Genomic DNA, 12,824 nt, shown 5'->3' on the forward strand with positions numbered 1-12,824 from the left:
CAGACACGGAGGGTAAAAGCTCATCAGTCAATCATGAACGTTTCCTGGTGACTGGCAGGTCAGGGCTGCCGTGTGAAATTCTTGCTTTACAAAAGCAGAATGGAAAATCTTTGGGAGAGTGAAGCCAAAGAGACCAAAGCCCATTTATTTTAAATAACAGAGCCATAGTACAACACCAGATAATGAACGTAATTACATTCAAGCGACTTGGCGTCCGTGACCTTGGTGGTCTCTGAAATTCTGTCAAAAGAGGCAGAAATAGATTAAGGTTTTTGTGTAGGCAAATCCCTATCTCTTTATTACTGCTCTTTCAATACAAAGCTCCGCTCCTGGCTTGACCTTGTGTTACTTACATCAGTCTCATTACAGTACACTTAAACCAGCAGCACTTTGAACGATCTATATTCATGGGAAGTGGTAGTATAAACAGCAAAGTGGAGATGTGATTCTGCCTCTAACGGGGAACTGAGCATTGTGTGCAACTCTTTTACATTTCATTGGTGTCAGTTTTGCCAAGTGAATGAGTCTGTTTACCAGCGTAGAATCTGCAGCTAAGGGCAGCCAAGGAGCCGCTTTAAAGGCAATTTACAGGGCAAGACCTGGCTGTAGGAATGCTGCTGGAATCTGCAAGAAGTAGTAACAAAGCAGATGTGGCCATTACAGAACGGACGGTAGAACAGTAGCCTGTACAACAATTAACCTCCGTGACACAGAATCCTACTTCTGAACTTCTTCAAAGAGCAGCTGAGCTATCAGATACAGGAGGAGTCCTTGTTGCTCTCAGCTCTGTTAATTAATATGCTCTCATGGTTAAAAGCAGACTTCCTAAACTGAAAGGAGCCATAAAAAATACTCTTCATTTCTAAGAGTAGAAATTCAAATAGATGTGGTGACATTTTGGCTTGAGTTCTTAAGATGGCATGATGACTGAAACATGATGATTACATTTGCTACACAGTTTTTCTTGCTTTTTATCCTGCGAGAAATGGGTCTATAAGTATTGCTGTAGTTATACTTTTGCTTTTCACATGTCCAAATTATAATCTTTAAGATTTATGTTCTGGTTCTGGTCGTCGTTAATTATTATTGGAAACCTTGTCGGAAATACAAAAGAGGACCTGGTGTTAACGGAGGAGCCAAAGAAACTCACATTGTTTTAATCAAGACTTGATTAGTTAGTTATTAAGTTGGTTAGTTAGTTACTGTTTTATCCGTCGCCATCTTGAACATTTTGCAACCAGTGAAGGAAGTGACCATATTTAACACATGCAGCAGAGCGGCACCCTTACTGGATCTGGATCCATCTGGATTCTGGTGTGAAGTTGTAACCTTGGTTAGCTTCATGATTCAAGGTCAACTTTATGGCTAAGAGTTAAAATCATTGTAATAGTTAACTGATCGGTAGCATGGTAGCAGCATGTCAATCACAAGGTAGCCCCGCCCTAAATCATCCCCTGTTTTAGTAGGGTCGACTTCCATGAAATCAGATTTTTTACAACCAAATGAGTCGCCCCCTGATGGCCAGAAGAGAAAATGCAAGTTTAAGTAACTTCGGCCTATGCTTCATTTTCTGGTCTGGTAATAACCTGTAATATTTCAAAGTGATCCACTGTCAATTTATGCAGAAAAATGACCATTGTTTTGTTTCCTAGCTGCCAATCTCAATTCCAATTTCCTCTGATGGCTTCACAATAAAAGCCTCCCTTTGTTTCACCACAACAAAGCTCTTACTTTAACTAGTAGCAGCACTAAATGTTGGCTTAGCATTATGGTAATAGAGCTCTGATACTTAAGGGCTGTAGCAGAACTGTGAACATCAAATTAATGATAGTTTACATGCATTGTTTCCTGTGAATCCCTGTACGACTCCAGCACAGGAATGCCTCCGGCACCAACAATGGAAATGACTATATAGAGAGGTAAATAGAGAATTCAAACAACACAGCCCGACACTCACCACAAACCTTTAAGTTATCGCAACACATGATGTAAAACGTGTGCTCTTTGCTGGTCAAATTACAGCACTTTTCCTCTAAAGTGTATTACACCTTATATCTCTGATCTCAGGAAGCTTTGACTTTCAGACTTGAATGTAAAAAAGTCCCAAAACCTTCAGCATTTGGCACCTCAATGTGAAGATCTATGTCTTTCTCCAAAGGTTTAGTTTGAACCAGGTCCTCAAGGTTCTGGGTCAACACATTAAAACATAATGTAAATCTCATCATCGTAGTTTTGATGACATGAATGGATTTCCGACTACGAGTCTAGCCAACACGTCTGGCTGTTGTGGAACATACTGTTGTTGAATGGTCCGGCCCCACCGGGTTCCTCTCCTGTTTGTGAACTTCCAGATACCCTGTGATTAATTTGTTACAGTTTGCAGAAAAAAGCGTCCAGTCAGCAGCAATGCTTTCAAATGTTTCACATGAGAGCTTTCTTGGAAAACACTCAGTGGCACTAAAACTCCAAACTGCTGTCTCCCAGTAACAATGATGGACGGCTCGCTGGGTGCTGTTTGCACATGCACACACACTTCAAGTCTTATCATGTGTGCAAACATGGAAGGGTGGAAGCTGTGGGACACCTCAGGCTGAGAAACCGACAAGGGGGGGAAAAAAACAAACAAACCCCGATGGCGATCCGATATTGTCACATTAACACAATTCCGAAGCACTTCATGCAAAACAAGATATTAATTGGACGTGTGTCGAGTTCATCAACATGGTTGTGTATTCAAATAAGCAGCGATAAGACCTTAGTGGCGGCAGGATAAGAAGTGCCCAGGACAAAGGCTGATTACTGCCCTGCAATCTGTTGGCCAGCGGTGTAGCTGGGGCTGGTGAGACGGAGAGATAGCAGGTTGTAAAATCAGGAAGTAGACGGGCGTTGATAACAGATGTGGGCGAGTTCCCGCACATTACTAAAAGGAATTAGTAGTATCTAGACAAACAGTTTGAATGAGGCAAATCACCCAGAGGAAGAGACTCATCTCGCTGACACAAACGCCGGTGTCGTTCAACAGAATATGTAAAGTCTGAGCCCAGATAAGCGGGCCACTGATCGCCTGCTCTGATACATGGCAGAAAACTTTATTGGATGGCAATCAGCATGGCGTGGAAACTGTATTCCTGCAATTCCTGGCAAAGGGATTAATAGATGTTTGCATACTGTTATACAGTGACACCCTGCCAGAGGCTGCTAGAAACACCTTTACAGTACATAACATATGGGATGAAAATATAAAATGTAAAATTTGTTTATACTCACTGAAAATCTATTTTGAGAAAACGAACATGCATGTATTATGCAGTTAAAATAAATGAACTGAATGTAGGTTTTACTTATTCTGTATCAGCAGTGGGCAACCGAACATTTCTACAAATTAAGTTCAGTTGGAAGAAGAAAAACAGGGGGTTAACAAAGGTTCAGTGCTGCTAATATAACGTGGAAAAAAACAAATTCACTGCATGGTACTACTGAGAGAGATTCCTAGACTGACTGCCATGGAGTTTTTCCCCTCTTTCTCTCTGGGATATGACATTTCTCTTCAGAGACTCAACTCTCACGTTCATTCTCTAATCGTACAGAGGCATATGACCCTGAGGATGGGAATAAAAGAAGAAGAAATTACTTTCATTAAGAAATTCAGATTTCCCCCATCCTTTTGATCTTGCGCCAGAAGAACATTTATGCTGATGAAATGCATAAATAAAGTTCTTAAATTATCCCGTTCCTCTTTAGCGTATGTATCAGAGTTGGAGAACTTCCAGACAAGACAACTACAATCACAGAGAGTGCCTCTGAAAAGGGATGATTTAAGAGATGGCCTGCCACTGGTTTAAACGTCATGTAGCTAAACTTCAAAACTTTACTGGTAAAGTGCATATCGATTCATTTGCTGCAAGTGCAAATCAGAAGAATCAACATTATCAGTGTGTGTTTGACTTGCTTTCTTTCAGACAAATAATCATCATTTCAAGATGTTTCCCTAAAACGCATCTACTAAATATGAGGAGTTATTTTTAAGCTGCCCAAGTCATCAACATGTTTCATCCCTCATCCACCAAAAACAAGACCCACATTTTCAATAAGAAGCAAGCTGCATTGGCACTGGAGGAAGGTCAATCATCTCTCTTTAAAAGTCTCTTATCGAGGAAACCGAGTGGAACATTTGTGTTTTCTGTGTCTGGCCTATCTGTGGCAGGGTGCCTGTAGACACTGTACACAGGATCAGGTATGGAACATTAAGAAATCTATTTAATTTCTGATTTAGCATTGCACTAGTAATATTGTTACAGGAGTCCATTGTTTTAAAAAAAAGGATTAATAATTGAATGCAGCAGAAACAGCGATATAGTCTTCTTAATTCAACGCATGCTCCTTCCACATCAAATCCTGGTGCCTACATTGCCCACAATGCAACCCAGCGGTCTGGAGCTGCTGGCTATGAGGAATGGGTTCATTCAAGATTCAAAATGTAATGAATCCTATAATCTAAATAGTATATTTCTTAATGAAAACAATAGTGAAAGTTACTGTTACAGCTATTACCCAACATCCACTGGGAAGGCGGATTGCATTGCACAGCTAGTTCCTGTCTCAGCTTCCAGGAATGACCTGAAAGGTTTCTATGTAACTGCTGACAATAAAAAAAATTTAAAAACCCCGACCCCGTCACATACAGTCACTGACAAAGCCAAACCATATTCTATCGAAACTGAATGAGGGAGACACTTCTGCAAAACATGTTCTTCTTTTGACAGAATTTCAGGTCACTGCCTTGTAAGAAGGAATAAAAACACACATAATTAAAAATAAATCAAAACACATTCTGGGATATCTCCCTGTCAGTCACTCCCATAGTCTAGTCAACTTTTGATCACAAGAATGATTTAGAAAAGTAAAAATGAGAAAACAGAAGAGACAGAATCTTTTATGTTACGTAATCCACAAAGAGAATTATGAACCATAACCATATTAACCATTAATCATATTAGACTTCAACATGATTTAACACTCATTTCATAACTCAAGTGCATTTAAAGCATATCTGACTGCTTATCAGCTGTAACTCCAGATAGTTATGCATCAGCTGAATCATGTGCATGTGAAAACAATATAATCATCATCTAATTCACCAAGGAGGAGATATCATAAAATCATAAAATTATAAAAAAGACAATGAAAGCATCTCTGGTATCATTACACAGGGGGAACACATTAATAATTCAGCACACAAGCTGTGAACACCACCCTGACACTTTATCACCTTAGAAAGTTGACATGGCTAACATGCTAGCAAAGAGTTGTCTATTTATAACAGACACAGAGCAACATGAGCCTGCGTTTAGAGTCATGTTAAAGCCCGATGATCACTGCAGTCCCTTAGCATCAAGTTGTAGAAAAGAACCGTGAAGAACTAATGTTGAGTGGCAAGAAAATAAAAATAAAATTATAACAAATTTTATTTGGTACATGGTCAGTCTTGACTTGGGACTTGCCAGTGTTGATGGGACTTGATTTGGGACTTAAAGGAGAAATCCGGTCATTTTTTATCCCATTTCCGTTGTCCCCAGGGTCATCCCGACTTATTAAAAGCAAAAAACCAGACAAAAATTGACGTTGCCTAGCCCGAGATCTGTACCTGCCTGGCAGCCTTCCAGACTCGCTCCAATGCTAACCCATTGGGGCAACTTTTATCTGCTTTCCTGGGCCTCAGAAAACAATTCCAAGACCTATGCAACACAGGTTGTGTCCGTACGAGACACCATGGCGCTCGTTTAGCTCAAATAGTGTTGCAAAACGACATAAATATGTGTGTTTTTGCATGAAGTTACTCACTAAAGCTAAACGAGCGCCGTTGTGTCTCGTACGGACCCAACCTGTGTTGCATAGGTCTTGGAATTGTTTTCTGAGGCCCAGGAAAGCAGATAAAAGTTGCCCCAATGGGTTAGCATTGGAGCGAGTCTGGAAGGCTGCCAGGCAGGTACAGATCTCAGGCTAGGCAACGTCAATTTTTGTCGGGTTTTTTGCTTCGAATAAGTCGGGATGACCCTGGGGACAACGGAAATGGGGTCAAAAATGACCGGATTTCTCCTTTAACACTAAATTTGTCTGTCTTGACTTGGGACTTCCCTGTTTTGCATTGGGACTTGCCTATTTTGATTTGGGACTTGCCTGTCTTGACTGTGACGATGCTGTTTAAACAATGCCTTGGTCCCCCCTCTGCTGCTCAAACACCCAGACAAACATACACTGAGACATTGAACACAAGAGGAATGTTGGTAGTTTACTTATTTCCAGCGTCTCCTCTCATTTCCTCTCATATTCATGTATTTCAACAGTATCTGTCATTAAAAATTGTGTAACTGCAGGAAATCCCTTTCAGGGAAGCCACCATGAAAGACAGCTTCATTGAGAGGCCAAAAACAAAACAAAGAGGAAGAGGAAATGAAGAAGTGTATGGTGAAAGGTGGGAGCTCGCCAGGCTTTGATGAAACCAAATGTGGTCGCCTGAAGTAAAAATATCTATAACGACTCCAGGCAGAGAGCTGCCAATGTGGCCACCCCTGATATCATAATGCTCACACTAGAAACATGGACACATAATTAACCAGAGTGAGCCAAAACTAGAAAAAAAGTTACTCACAATATAGCAGGGCTCACAGTATGCCTTCTTCTCCACAGCGTAGAAAGGCTTGCCACGCAGCTTGGTGCTGCAGGTCATGCAGACGAAGCAGTCGACGTGGAAGACCTGGTCCATGGCGGTGCAGCCGGTCCCTTCACCCACTACGTTCTCTCCACAGCTGGCACAGCGCCCTGGGGAGAGGAGGCAACAGATTCACATGTGAATCCACAGATATCTGAGCTCAGATAACATTCACACTCCCAAACCATCCAGAGGTGACAGAAACAGTAAACTATGACTCTCGAGGTCTCATTACAGAGCTAAACATGATATTGCCTGCGCTGCTAATGGGTCAACTCTGGATCCATTTGACAAATATCACAACAGCAACATCAACCGTTTTAAATAAATAAGTATAAATGTGTGATACGGCGCTACGTTTGCCACGTGTGTTGAAATGTGTCTTGTGTGGAAGTTTGTCTTGAATGCTATGCATTTTTGTTGGGAACACGCTTTAATTTGTGTTGTTCTGGCCTCTTTGAGACAGCTTCTGAGGATCATGGATATTGTGGAATTTTGAGACTTCCGTCAAGCCACAGTGATGCGATTGACAAGAAACAAAGCTGAAATTATTTAATCCGGTGGCCTTCAAATAAACCAATAAGAGAGGTTATCCCATTTTTCCACTCAAAAGAATGAATGAACGCTTTAGAAAATGCAGAAAGATTGTAGAAAATGGTGATCACAAGTTCTGGGAGCTCGAGAATAGATCTTCTGATGGTTGGTTTTAAGCGATCAACTGTCCAAAACCCACATGTATTCAATTAACAATAAGGAGATTGGAGATTTGAGAAGATGGAAACAGTTGATGTTATGCATTTGATGAATGGGTTCCAGCCGAACTGCTGTTTGAGACGTTTCTGCTACCTGCCTCCATTTACTGGTTGTGTGTGTCAGGCGGCTGGAGGGGCTGGGCTCCAGATGATTGCACTCATACACCTCAATCCAAACCCTTCAAATGCTTAATTTCCTCAAGTCAGAAGTGCCTAATCTTCATTTCTATTTCAAACACCGGATAAGGAAGGATTAAACACTGTCATTATGCCACATTAAAGACACTATACACATCACCAAAGTGTGACATGGACGTCATCTAAAAAAATATATCAGGCTTGAAATGATAAAAAGAAAACTTTAGAAGTACAACCAAGTCTTTGTAAAAGGGGCATGAGTGAACTGATACTGTTGCACCAGAAAGAGCCTGATTGCATATTGCGGGACATGGCATTTGGATATCTTTAATTGAGTTGGAGATATCTTTAATTGAGTTTAAGATGTCCTCGACTCAATGCAAGTTATCTTCAACCCAATTAATAACACTGTCAATTTAATTACTGGTATCTTACAATAATAGGGTTTAAAAAGATATCTGAGAATGTTTTATTTTTTACACATCTGAGGACAGATGCAATCTCTCACCGGAAGCATGATACAGTATATTTAATTAATTCAAGTTCAGTTGTACGGATCGTCTTTTTGTTCCTTTTCATTTTTTGCTTCATCTAAAAGGCTGATTTGGGGCGATGATTGACACACACTGGATGTTCTGAACAGAGCAGTTCAAGCGTGTTACAGACAGAGGCGAGACGCTAACCGGGGGAGATAGAGTATCTGATGCTCGCATTTCCACAGTTCCAACTCGCTGTTTTCATATCAAAAAATTCAAACAGGGTGTAAAGCTGAATCTGTCTCAGGTATCAGCACAACTTTTGGAAGTCATGTGTTGTTTGAGATCAAATATCTGCTTGTACCGCGAGGCCCTGCTAATGGTATTCTAATCTCAGATAACTCATTATCCCATTGTCGGCCTTTGTGGAGAAAAAGTTGCTTAACGAATGACTGGATTCACAACTTAACCAGAAACATTCAGAAAATCCTCATTTGACAACGATGCTATTTGTGCCAGGATTCAGTCACTGTTCACCGACGGGAGACACATGAAGGCTGCTTTCACAAATGTTCCATTGGTTCAGTTTAAACCAGATGGGTCCGTTTGCTCTGTTAGTGTGCTTCCTTGGAGCCGGTGTGAAAGTTCTCCGTGGAACCCTGGTGGAGACCAAACAAGAGAATCGAGACCGCTTGAAAAGGTGGGCCTTGGTCCACTTCCACAGGGTTTTATGACAGCAGATGTGTGATGTAGCGTGATTTCCAAAGCTGAATTAAATCTGTTCAGGAAGCCATCTTTGTGTTGCTGTCAGCCAGCTGTCAGCCAGTTTCTTTTCCCACCTGGACCCTGATGCTGCAGGATAACAATCGGCAAAACTGTCCAATCAACGAGTTGATCTGGATAACTTCCTGTTTACTCCTCTGGATCATTAGTAAAAAGTCAGTGTGAACAGGAAGCAGAACTAAAATACAACAATATCTGTTGTGTATGTTTTTTCTCTCTCTCTTTGTTCGGACCAAACGAACCCAACTGGAGGTGTGAAGAAACAAAAGGACAGACGGATTGGACTGTTGAAGACATTCAACAATTCTTATCATAGCAGCATGTTAATTTGTTGTCATCCATGACTTCTAGCACCGAAGAGTTTTCATAAAAAGCTGCTATTGGTTTTCATCTGCTCCCACAGCTCCATCCACACCTCAATTACGGCTGCGTTACCTACTGTACAGGGAGGCAGATTAAACAAACTAGTGAAGGCACGTCTCGGGGGGACATGTGGGTGTCAGTGGAATCACAAGCAGGGTAATCACTTCAGAGAGCCAGAGGGAGAGAGACGGGGGGAGAGAGAGCGAGCAAGCGAGAGACGGAGCACGCCGAGCCTGTTAGTGGCTTCAGATCACAGGCCATCTTCAGTGAGTGGATGAGAATGCCAAACATGTCCCACAGGGCTCCCACTTTAAATAGCGAGAAGGAAACCTCTCGGAAATCCTTTTCCTTTTGGCAGTCTGTGATCGCGAGGGCCCTCAGGAGCTATTTGTGCACGACTGTGTGTACAATGTGCACACTTTTACACCGATGTGTGCACGCGCACTCACACACACACACACACACACACACAATGGAGAAAAAAACAGCAGACATGCCACACATATAGACGAGTATGTACAAACACAGACACATGTATCGCATAGTGTATGCAAACGACAGACATGTCACGCCACGCTGTGTGCACATCATCAGCGGCCCACACATGAAGTCACATGATCTGAGAGCAGCCGATCTGAGGCGGCATCGAAACCACTGTACACTTTCATATTTCCAAATATTACCCCCAAAAATATGTCGTTGATAATAAGAGCCTAAATGTGCAGAGATGTGACCGACTCGTGTTTCTTTGATTGATCAAAAATTGGTCAAAAATATTCATATAAGACGAAGGAAACGATGGAGGCCAGTTTCCTTAAAAACATTAACTGTTTCTACTGTCAAAATTATTTTTAGATTAATTTTCTGTCAATCAACGAATGATTAATCGACAAATCGCTTCAGCTCTTACTTTTATTGTTTGGCAGGAAATAAATAAGGTCCCAGTACTGACTCCCATAATGCCGAGCGTTTTTCCGGATCAGACGATGGGCTCCGGTGGGGATACGGAGGACATAAAGCAAATGGCAGGAATTATTACTGAAACGTGTGAGTGGCCAAAGTTCAATCTGTTGATCCTTGGGTGGAATGTTCTCGGATTCATAATGAAAAAAGGTGATGGATTATTAGGTGGTGATGTGAAGTAAGGCTGCAACTAAGTATTTGATTATTATGATTATTTTCTCAATGAATGGATTATTCTATAAAATGTCAGAAAAGCGAGACAGATGTGCTTATTTTGACCGACTCTCAGACGAAACCAACAACAAAACAACAGCCACAGCATTCGGCTGAATATCAAAGGACAGAAAGAAAAAAACAGAAAATGTTCACAGCGTAACACTAGGGAACCTTCGCTTAAAGAATGACTTACACATATCAACATGATTCAACTGACTGATCACTTCATCTCTTTTTTTCATTATTAATTCCTCTCCCTCCCTGAAATGTCAGAAAGGAGTGAGAATATCCACAAGCCGAAGGTGATGTCCTCACAATGCTCGTCTTGACTGAACGCCGGTCCAAAACCCAAATAGTTTGCATTCAATTTAAACTGATGCAAACAGTGGAAAAAGAATACTCCACTGTGAGAAGGTAGCACTGGTAAATGTTTATTCCATGAATTACTTACATGGTTAATCAATTCTTCAAATTGTTGTCAATCTATCCTAATCAACTCAAATGTCTTGAGACTAAAGTTATCCTACTTGAAGTGAAAGAACTAATCGGGGTCTTCAGCCTGGGCGTGTCATTAAATACACCACAGACATTCAGCTGTGTCCGTCATCTGCTGTAACGTCTCTCATTGTGTGGCGAGAAAACGACTCAAGTGTGAAAATGTAAATCTTTCTCAGTGCGTCGGTAACTTTTCTTCCTCTAGTCTCACTGTGTGATAACAGACAGAAGGGCAGAGTGTTTTACAATGCTGCGCATCAATAATTTCACACGTCTGTGTCGGAAGTAAGCATTTTCAATTTTGAGACACCACTTCAATTGACTTCTTGAATAATACAGGCCAGCAATTGAAGCAACATCGTATTTACCCCCGTGGAGATGATGGCAAATACTTTCGAACTATTTCAGCTGGGCATAAAGGAATCATGAAAGACCTCACCGCTCCCCAGTGTCCCTTTGCGCGGGGAATGGAACCAGAGTCTTAATATCAAAACTTCAAATAGTTCCTGTAGAACCAATGCAATGGTGACGGGGCGGGAGGGGGGAGTTCATTTACACTTTACTCACTTTCTTTCCTTTCATTCCTCAGCCCTCAGAAGTGTCTCTTCTCTGTTACATCGAAAGTCAAAAGAAGGACTGAAGAGAGAATCTTTTCTTCTTTTCTTTCTTTTTTTTTTTTTTTTAAGAAGCACATTCCCTGTGAGCTAGAGAGGCTTAGAATGGTTAGACAATTTAATTGGATAAAAGGAAAAGATTAAAGAGGCCCTGACTCTGTTCCATAAATAATTGATTTCTAATGTATTTGTAGTGGCAGTGAGACGCTGTTGTTTGGGAATGGGGGATGTTGAGTGGCAGAACGCTTCAGATTTCCCTCAGTCTTTGCCTTCTTTGTTTTTTCACGCCGTGATATTGAAGCAGCATGAAAGGCAGAGAGGGAGCACACTTGCAGCTCAATTTGATCTTACATCGTCAGAAATCAAAGATCGTGCATGTAAAGAAGGATCGCAAGGAACTTTTTTTTGTGGGAGACCAAACTTTTCACACTATGTTACTAAAGAATACAATTCTGCTGGTGCAACCCTTGCAATCCCCAAAGGCAAAGCCAGCAACTGTAGCTCGTATCCAAAACTAATAAAAGAACCACAAAATCCATTTCGGGACTTCGACTAAAGTTTTGTGCTTGGATTAAAATATACAATAGATATGCTGGTAAAAACACAAAGGCACGTTCAACATCTGCATGTGTTGTTTTAACATCAACAATGCTAAAAGGAACGCATTAAAACATAACTAAAAGAGGCTTAATATGATGCTCTGCTTTACATCTTTATTAGCCTTCATCCACTAATGCAGCATTAATTCATTGTGACACCTTTAAAAAGGTGGGCAAAACAAAGGTACAAAGTTGTGATAACTTCTGCACACTTAATTAAAGTCATAAACAATAGGCCAGCGAGCTGTTGAGCTGTAAGTAAGTCTGTAGAACACATTAGGAGTGTAACTGGCTGCTGCTGAACTGCCAGAGGCTGCGATTTGTGTACGGTTTCATCTCTTTGCCCTCTAGGTTAATCTACTTTGTTGCTTCAGATTGCCCTCCGCGCAGCCTGACAATGCTGTGGCCTTCAGTTGCCTCCGTATGACAAGAGAAATTGCTGTCATCGCTGTACTTCAATCTCCGACTGCCTCTTTCCTTACCCCTGCCTTTAATCTCATTCCCAATGTCAGCAAATAGCAATCTGCAGAACTGCTGCGGCGATGGTGGAGGACGGAGGATAGGCGAGCCCGTGCCACTAAGCATTACTGCTCGGCCTGTCAGGGCCCGCGGCGGCAGAGCGAGGGGGACGGGGTGTAGGTTACATGTTTTGGAAGCAGGTTGGCAGGAGCGACGTGGAGGGGTGCCAGGGAGCGAGCGGGGCTGGCCGACGGGGT

At 41.7% G+C, this 12,824-nt stretch overlaps 1 protein-coding gene across 6 annotated transcripts in view; it reads right to left on the reverse strand.

The window, feature by feature from the left end:
- lpp (LIM domain containing preferred translocation partner in lipoma) overlaps positions 1-12,824 on the reverse strand; it is a 163,431-nt gene that overhangs the window by 18,297 nt on the left and 132,310 nt on the right. For all 6 annotated transcript variants that reach the window (XM_084011284.1, XM_084011280.1, XM_084011279.1 and 3 more), the window contains one exon: positions 6,650-6,819. In XM_084011284.1, coding sequence (XP_083867410.1) covers positions 6,650-6,819 — 170 coding nt within the window. The remainder of the gene's footprint in view (positions 1-6,649; positions 6,820-12,824) is intronic.

This window comes from Eutrigla gurnardus (assembly GCF_963514095.1).
Source record: "Eutrigla gurnardus genome assembly, chromosome: 6".
Lineage (NCBI taxonomy): Eukaryota > Metazoa > Chordata > Actinopteri > Perciformes > Triglidae > Eutrigla > Eutrigla gurnardus.